General features: G+C 47.5%; 1 protein-coding gene across 1 annotated transcript in view; it reads right to left on the bottom strand.

Annotated features, from left to right (window-relative positions):
* TULP4 (TUB like protein 4) overlaps positions 1-9,651 on the bottom strand; it is a 165,391-nt gene that overhangs the window by 8,431 nt on the left and 147,309 nt on the right. The window contains exons 9-10 of the mRNA XM_007451354.1: positions 4,942-5,086; positions 2,159-2,303 (exon numbers count right to left, since the gene is read on the bottom strand). Of these exons, the coding sequence (XP_007451416.1) occupies positions 2,159-2,303; positions 4,942-5,086 (290 nt within the window). The remainder of the gene's footprint in view (positions 1-2,158; positions 2,304-4,941; positions 5,087-9,651) is intronic.

Genomic DNA, 9,651 nt, shown 5'->3' with positions numbered 1-9,651 from the left:
TTTCCAAAAATTTATAACCACTAGTAATGGGAATGATTGTGGACAGACACTTGGGGGCACTGACATTTGGGGGGGGGGGGGGGGGGGAAAGAAGAAAAACCACAATCTCTTTGCATATTTTCTATCAATCACTTAAGAAGTAAGAATGCCAGCACTTTTTGCTTAAAAAGTCGCTGGTGGTCACTGACAAATATTCATTCTCTGTATCATTCCACCGTTTTCAATACCAGACGCCAACTACAGCATGCCAGGCCCTGTTTTTAAGTGGTGGCTCACGGGCTGTGATTCTCAGGTCTGGGAGTGAGGGGCGGACGGTGTCCCAGTGTGCCCGTGTGTGGGTAGCTTAGAAAGGTCACAAAAGTGACGTGGGCACATTTTTCTTCACCTCTCCTTTTGCCCCGGTCACTGATCTATTACACAAGGTACCAAGCTCTGACTCCATTCTTAGCCTTGATATTTCATGAAATACCATGAAATACCAGTTGCATTGATACCACTGTGTCCTGAGACCACCCAATTATGTTTTTTCATTCAATTAAATTTCAAAAAACTTAAAAAGTTATCACTGTGCTCAAACCACACATATGTGTAGGGTGTGTGTGTACACATGTGCAAGGGCAATAATAAAGATGAATAAAATCTAGCTCCTCAGGAAAAGGGAACCCTCCAACACTGTTGGTAGAAATGCAAACTGGTGCAGCCACTGTGGGAAACAGTATGAAGGTTGCTCAAAAAACTAAAAATAGAACTATCATATGATTCAGCAATTCTATTTCTGGGTATTGTTCTGAAAGTGAAACTCCCAAGACACTAATTTCAAAAGATATGCACACCCCAAAGTTCACTGCAGTATTATTTAAAATAATCAAGACGTGGAAGCAATCTAATTACCCATCAATAGATGAATGGATAAAGAAGCTGTGGTACACACACACACACACACACACACACACACAGGAATATAACTCAGCCATAACACAGAATGAAATCTTGCCATTTGTTAACAACATGGATAGACCTAGAGGGTATATGCTAAGTGAAATAAGACAGAGAAAGGCAAATACTGTGTGATTTCACTTATATGTGGACTGTGAAAAACAAACCAAATGAACAAATACAACAAAACAGAAACAGACCCCTGGAGAACAAACAGGTGGTTGCCAGAGGGGAGGGTGCGGGGATGAGTGAAACAGGTGAGGGAGATTAAGGGCTACAATTCCAGTTACAAAATAAATCAATCACAGGTATGAAATGTACAGCATGGAGACTACTGTCAATAATGTTGTAATAACTTTGTATGGTGACAGACAGTAACTAGATTTATCACAGTGACCATTTTGAAATGTATAAAAGTATCAAATCACTACATCGTACACCTGGAACTAACATAGTGTTGTAGGTCAATTACACTTAAACCTCCCCCCACCCCCGCGCGTGCACATGCGCGCGCGTGCGCGCGCGCGCACACACACACACACACACACACACACACACACAGGCACTCAAGAGAGCTCATAAGCTAATGGAGGCGGTCAGGCTCACAATTATTTGCAGACAGAGTCACTGAGCAATGTTATAAGGGAGCTATCGACAACATGCTTTGCGTTACTCGGGCTGAGTCAGGGAAGGAAGGCTTCGGCATGGAGGTGAACTTGTATCTGGAAGCGTGAAGGCAGAAACAAGGGGGAGGAGATGAGAGGATGGGCCCGTTGACCCGGAGATGGAGACGCAGGCGGGGCAAAGGCACAAAGGTGGGAAGAGGCCAGTCAACAGTGAGGCTGCGGCCCCCGGGGTGAGGGGGACCAGGAGGGAGACAGGCAGGCCAGACTGAGGGGCCGCATCCGGGGCTGGGCTCCCCCAGACACTGGGAGTCACTGGGGGGTCAGGAGCGCTTTGAGGGAGCAGAGGTGGACGTGAGGATATGTCTCAAGCAGAGCTGCCTGGGAGAAGGTTCTTGTGGCAGCAGAAGGGATGCCCAAGGTGGGAGGGAGGCCCAGCGGGATGAAGAGGTGGCAGGGGCACCGAGGGGGGCAACCAGGGCTCTTCTCCAGGGCACCCGGGTTGGGCACTGCCGTCCCAGGCACGCAGACGGTCCCGAGGGCTCAGCCGCTGTCATGCACGCACGAGGAGGGGTGCGTGGCGGGGCTCAAGACACTACCTGAGTGATGTCTTCAAAGGGAAACTCCCTCCGCGTCAGGCTGGGCGAGCCGATGGACGGCTTGCGCATGGGCAGGCGAGGAGACCGGGATATCTCCTGAGCCGCACGCGACAGCTTGGGGGACTTCCGAGCCTCAATGTTGATCCTGCAGAGACGAGGCCACGGGTCAGGCACCCACCGGCGCTCCCGGACCCTCCTCACTTTCTAGCAGCCCCCTGTGGTGTCACTCTCTGAGAGGCTGGGCCCTTAATTTAATCAAGTCCCTCCCACCTGCTTTTGCCTTACGAACATGAGGTAAGAAGGACAGAATCGTATATCAAATAGTATATATTTAAAGTATACTGCGGTTGGATGAAGCGATTCACTTGTAAGGAACCCCTGAGAATGAACTTTTACTTCCTATTGACGAAGGGGATTTACAAAATTAGTCCCGGGAAAATGGTGGGTGGGAAAAGTTATTTCTCACCTTAAGACCACAATGATTTCACAATTCCTAATACATAATGTTTGGAATTCAACAGACTTATCTAGCATTCCACCACCTGCAATATTTAAATTAGATCCGTAGATCTAAAGTTTGTCTTCAGATCCTATGCTTATGACATGGGGAACATACGTGTTTAATGCCAATCTACCCCAAAGAGAGTATTATAAAAATGAACATGGTAAGGCTGATGGCGTTCTATGAAGGAAAACCATGAGGCCTCACATATACTGCTTGAGAGCTTGATAAGATATCTAGGGCTGAGGAAGACAGAGCTGGTTAAATCTCCGTGCGAGGACAACAGCCTGGCTGCTGTGTGTAGGGGACTCAACGCTGGGAAAGACGGAAGGAAGGAGGACCAGCTCTGGAGTCTGCCACGCCCAGGAACTTCAAATGGACATTTACACGTGAAGGATTTGACTACTTATGTGTTAAATGGCCTCTCTGCTTAAGTAATGGGAAAAGCGGAAACACTGCAGAAGTGTAGGAAAGTTCATAATCTAATTTGCAAATTAACAAGCTTAGAATAAAGATGAAAAAAGAAATCAATCAGGTTGCTAGAGCAAATGGATATCTACGTGGGAAAAAACACAAACATTTACCCCTAACTCATGTTTACACAAAAATTAATCTGCGGTATAAAATTAATCTGAGAGCGAAATGTGAAAGCTAAGACTTTACAAAGCATCCAGAAGAGAACAGAAGAATGTCTTCATGGCCTTAGGGTAGACAAAGATTTCCTAAACAGGACAAAAAAAAAGCACTAATCATAAAAGAAGAAATTCAGATATTAGATTATATGATAATCCATATATCTGCCAAAGGACTCATAGTTAGAAAACACAAAAGAAGATACCCAAATGGCCAACAAACATATGAAAACTTGCTTAGCATCATTAATCACTGGAGATAACTAGGATTAAACTATTGGGTTGGCCAAAAAGCTTGTTCGGGTTTCCCATAAGATCATATGGAAAAACCCACACGAATTTTTTGGCCAACCCAATACAACCAAATACCGCTTCCCACCCACCGGAATGCATACAATTTTTTAAATGACCTTCAACCGCAGGTAAGAATGGAAGCAGTGAGAACTCTCATACACTGCTGGTGGGAATTTAAAATGGTACAGGCACCTAGGAATACTGTTTGGCAGTTTCCCATAAAGTTAAACATATGTCTACCCCATGGCCCTGCAACTCCCCTCCTAAACAAGTGCATATGGGGTAAACAAGTGCATATGTCCCCAGCAAGTCTTGTATAAGAACGTCTACAGTTGGTTTTTATTCATAATAGCTCCAAACTGGAAACTACCAAATATCCATCAATTGGTAAATGGAATACATTATAGTATATTCGTAACAAGGGAATTTCATAGAGCAAAGAAAGAGAAGCTGTTGATATACGCAACGACATGCATGAATCAAAATCATTATGTTGAGCAAAAAAGCCTAAAAAGAAAAAAAAGAGCATGTATCGTTTGACGCCATCCATATGAAGTTCAAGAACAAGCAAAAGCAACCTACGGCAACAGAAGTCAGAACAGTGCAGGTATCAAACAGGAAGGGCCCAGGGAACCCTCCAGGGTGATGGAAATCTCATCTTCAACGGGGTGTGAATACACTGGTTTATCAACTACACCGTGCTTATGTGTTTAAGATCGGGCGGGACTCTATCTGTACGTGAATTATACCTTGGTTTTGCACAGCATCACAGAGGGATCTTAGTGAAGATCTGGTCCACCCTTTAACTTCCATAGGTAAGGAAAGTGGTGTCCAGGTCAGGGAGCCAGGATGGGGCACGTGGGGTTTCTCATCTACAACACCATAGGCCCTTCCACCTCCTCTCAGCTTTCTGCCACTCCTTAGGACAAACTTTAGGGTCTAATTTGTTTTAGTTCACTATTTTTTCCCTATTACAGAATTATAGGCATGTAATTTTGCACTTTCTTTAACACATTACATACACTGTAAAAAGATTTTTCTTACTTTTCTCAAACTGGAAGGTAAAACAAGTTCCCTGGCTGTGGCCACCCCATGCCACCCACCATCAGTGCTAACTAACCACCCCTGGAAGGTCTGCGGGTTTAGCAGACTTCCTACTGGATGTCTTTTTCTATCCCAAAGGCAAGGATGAAGGAAGCTGTGATTACTGCGGGCAGATCTTCCAGATGAAAGGCGACGACGCCCTCTGGCTGTGCTCTTCAGCTGCTGGTTTCAGTGGGATTCTGCTGCAGACACAACAGACACACCTTCGGAGACACAAAAAAATGGAGCGCACCCCTAAAGACCGAAATTACCTTGGGAGTTTGGGTGATTTGCTAGCTCGGGAGATTTTGGGAGACTTCTTGGCAGCCCAGTCATCACTCAGTTCAATGTCACTGGAGTCTGAGCAGTTGCAGCTGTCAATCATCGTGGAAATCAAGCTGTTTCCATAGATTTCATCTGGTAAGACACCAACCAGCAAAATTTAGGGGAGTAATGTCAATTAGACCCTAACAATGGTCATTACTAGAAACCAGAGGACAGACTGACTCTAACAGGCCATCAGTTTTAAGTCTAGAGGTTGAAACAGAAAGGAGCAGGACATTGTTTTCCATCTACCTTTTTATGCTCTTACATTTCCTAAGCAAAAGTAGGCACTTACTTCTACTGCTATCAAAGTGGGCAAGAATTTTAATGCCTCTGGAATGTACAAAACAGTCTGGCCCTGTTTACTGTGCGGAAGGCTGGAGCCAAAATGGCTGTGCTGTTGCGCCTCATGACACACCAGGCAGCCATCTGGGGCCACACAGGCTTGCGGCGGTCCCGGAACCCACGCCAAGCAAGGGGCTTGCTGACTCAGTGACTCCCCTGAGGGCCTGCTGCTGACCTGGGACCTAGGAAGACCCCGGTTGGTTCCAGGCCTGCTCTGGACGAAGACCCACGTCAGGTCTGTTTCAGGGACTCCCAGAAGTTTACGTATGGATGCCAGGTGGTCTTGGAAGTGCCACAAGGTTGCCGGTGGGCCTTGGCTTTTCCACCTGCCGGAGCTGCTGGCTTGCTTCGAGCAATGGCTGGAAGGAGACCCACGCAGTAGAACATTCGGCGGTAGCTGTGGGCTCCGCTGAGGTGCCTGTATGGGGGCCAGCTGGCCATCAGGCAGAAGATGATGTGCACAGAGCAGGCTGTCACCAAACCGCAGAGTACAGGAAGTTCACGTTTAACATCCTCCCCAAATCCCTTCTCCTTTGCTGCCTTCCTCACGCCCTCACCCCCCAAAACCCCCCGAAACCCAGCTCTGCCCTCACTAGAAGTACCCCGTGCTTCAGAATCACTTTGCTGACAAAGCCTCATCCCTCCAGGCTCCGAGAGCCTTGCCAGGTAATAGAAAAAGGCACGTGAACTAATTTATAGAACGTGAGTGATCAGATCGTTCAAAAGGGCTGTTTATACTGGAAAGGATGAGTCTGTTAATTCAAACTCGGCGCCAAGTTTCTGAGCATGTGGAGATGACATCTGTGAACAGGGGCCTCTCCGAGGCCACAGGAGGCAAAGCAGAACAACTCAGCAGGGAGGCTGCTGACGCCCAGCCCGTCACTACGTCACCCCTTTAAAGTGCTGCCTGCATCAGGAGGCACAGCTCCGGCACCCAGCGAGCCAGAGTGCTGTGCATCTGAGTTCCACCACGCCCCCCGAGCAGTGCCTTCTACCACTGCATTTATAATTAATCGCAAATTATTCCTGGATCAAAGGAGGTTTGGCCATGATTCAAACAGGCATGTGACCTCACAGAACACTTTCGCGTGTCCGTGAGCACAGAGCCAGTCCACAGACCTGAGGAAGTTCAGTAACACAACTCCACACTGACCTACCCTTGTTAACCACTGCTACATACCATACCATTTGCTCGTTTCCTTCACTGAAGTCTTAGTCTGTTTGGGCTGCTGTAACAAAATGCCACATACTGCGTGCCTTATAAACAACAGAAATTACTGTCTTGCAGTTTTAGAGGCTGGAAGTCCAAGGTCAGGGTACCAACATGGCCGGGTTCTGGTCATGCCCTCTTCGGGACTGTAGACTGCTGACCTCTCACCGTGTCCTCACGTGGCAGAAGGGGCCAGGGATCCTCCTGCAGGCTCTTTTATAAGGCACTAATCTCATGATTATAAAGGCTCTGCCCTCATGACCTAATCACCTCCCAAAGGCCCCATCTCCTAATACCATCTCACTGGGCGTCAGAATTTCAACACCTGAAAATCCTTTTATGGATGGGGGCACAAACATTCGTAACTACTTTATTAGCTGTCTCCCTAGTGTGTAATTTCGCCATAAAAAAATAATGAAAAATGAAAGGGGAACATTAGAAAGGACATAATAAAACATGAGAAGTGAGTAACAAAATTATAAAGACTTTATTGTGAAATACAAAATATGTGAATGCATTTAAGATGTGTATTGATTCATGGCAACACTGTGCAAATAACTGATTTTATTTTGTAGGTTGTACCTAAGCACTTGTCTTCCAAGTCTTTTGTTCATAAGTTTTTTTTTTTTTTTTTTTTTTGCTTGTTTATTTGTCTCCTCATTTGACACTGCACTTTTTTTTTCTTGCCAAATTTCTTCCTTCATTAACAGAGATACGCTGGGACTTCCCTGGCAGTCCAGTGGTTAAGAATCCGCCATTCCACTGCAGGGGGCACAGGTTCGATCCTTGGTAGGGGGAACTAAGATCCTGCATGCTGCATGGTGCGGCCAAAAAAAAGAGAGATACTGGTTTCCAAATACTAGGCTGCATACTTGTGGCTGAGCTTTGTGTTGTGCTGGGAAAGCCCCTACACTGTTGTTCGTGTGCTTGGCATACGGTCCCACGTCCGCTGATAGATGTTCCAAAGTTCTACGAGAAACATGGGTTCAGCTCTGCACCTTTGAGGCCCTCGGCTTCCTTCTCCTCCAATGTAGTGTGTTTCGGAATAGGAAACCAGGGCAAATCATCGTCATCTGTTAGCCCAATAAAGCCATCAGTAACGTCGCTAACTGGGAGAAATGCTAGTGCATTTCAACCAGCCGAAACCAAACTGTCAAACCAAAGTGTCAATCAGTTATTTTATTTTTCACAGCAAAGGTGTCTACGGCAAGAGGCTTGTGGCAAAAACACCGGACATGGGCTTAAACAGCAGACATTTATTTTCTCAGTTTGGGAGGCTGGAAGTCCAAGATAAAGGTGCCTGCAAGGTCAGGTTCTGGTGAGAGCTCTCTTCCTTTCTTGCCGATGGTCCCCTCTGCACCGTGTCTTCACAAGGACTTTCCTCAGTGCACGCATGTGTGTGTGTGTGTGTGTGTGTGTGTGTGTGTGTGAGAGAGAGAGAGAGAGAGAGAGAGAGAGAGAGAGAGAGAGAGAGAGATCTCTTCTTTCCCTTCGTCTTACAAGGCCACCAGTCTTACTGGATCAGGACCCCACGCTTACAACTGCCTCGTTCAACCTTAATTACCCCTAAGAGCCCAAACTCCAAACAGAGTCCACAGCATCCCACCCCTGCTGCCCCGCTCAAATTCATGGCAAGCTCCCATGCAAAATACACTCATCCCATCCCAACAGCCCCCAAAGTCCTATTACCTCATACCAGCATCAACACCCTCATCTAAAGCCCAAAGTTTCATGTAAATATCATCTAAATCAGATGTGGGTGAAACTCAAGGTATAATTCACACTGAGGCAAAATTCCTTTCCGGATGTGAGCCAGTGAAAGCAGACAAGTTATGTGCATCCAAAATACAGCTGTGGGACAGGCACAGGAGAAGGATTCCTACTCCAGAAGGTAGGAGAAAAAGGAAAGAAAGAAAGAAAGGGTGATGGGTCCTAAGCAAGTCCAAAACCTAGTAAGGGGAACTCCATTAGACCTTAAGGCTCAAGAATAATCCCCTTTGGTTCAATACTCTGTGTCACCTCCGTGGTACGCTGGGCTGGGGTTCAAGGCTCTGGGCTGAGGCCGTCTTGCCTGTTGAAACCGCGGCAGTGGCCCTGCTGACCTCCGAGTCGCCGCTGGGGTCACTCTCCCTCTCGAAGAACAGAGTACGTTCCTACAAACAGCTCTCTCATCCCATCCCGGCAAATCCAAGATGTCCAACAGCCTGCCTTCACCTCGTCCTGTGTGGAAAGGCTGAGAATTTTCCAAATCTTCAAGTTCTGGTTCCTTTGTACTTAACAATTCCTTCTTCAATTCGTCCTCCCCTTTCTCATTTTATTCTAAGCAGTCCCGACGAACCAAGCCACTCCTTCCAAACCACTTAGAAATCTCCTGGGGTAAATATCCAGTTTCACTGGCTTGCAAGTTTTATCTTCCACAAAACACCAGAACACACTTCAGCCACGTTCCCTGCCGCTTTATAACAAGAGTCACTGCCCTCTAGTTTCCAATAACATGCTCCTCACTCTGCCTGAGACGTCACCAGAGATCGCCCTAGCTTCATACTTCCAAGGTGTCCCTCAGAACTCCTCCAGCCTCCACCCGGGACCCAGTGCCAAAGTTCCTTCTACTCCTCGGGTGTCTGTCCCAGCAGCGCCCCACTTCTCACTACTACAGTCTGCATTAGTCAGGGTTCTCCACACACGTACAGGAAAAGGGAGCGAGAGGAGGGGAACTGGCTTGTGCGGTAATGTTGGCTGAGAAGTCCCAAGGTCAGGGGGCCAGCACGGCCGTGTCCTTGGCTTGCTGATCCACACCTTCTCACTATGTGCTCCCATGGCCTCTCCTTGGTGTGTGCACATGTGTGGGGGGCTTAGCGTGCACACGCACACTAGAGAGAGAGAGAGAGAGAGAGAGAGAGACAGAGAGACAGAGAGACAGAGAGCGAGACAGAGAGGGAGAGAGACAGAGAGAGAGAGAGAGACAGAGTGAGCACACGCGCGCGAGAGAGCGAGAGCACACGCGCGAGAGAGAGCGAGAGCACGAGAAAGAGCGAGAGAGCGAGAGAGCACGCAAGAGAGTGCGCGAGAGAGACGGAGAGAGAGGGAGAGGGAGGGGGAGGGG

This window comes from Lipotes vexillifer, unplaced genomic scaffold, assembly GCF_000442215.2.
Source record: "Lipotes vexillifer unplaced genomic scaffold, Lipotes_vexillifer_v1.1 scaffold935, whole genome shotgun sequence".
NCBI lineage: Eukaryota > Metazoa > Chordata > Mammalia > Artiodactyla > Lipotidae > Lipotes > Lipotes vexillifer.
The sequence above is the reverse complement of the archived record's forward strand: the minus strand, read 5'-3'. Positions and strand labels throughout refer to the sequence as shown.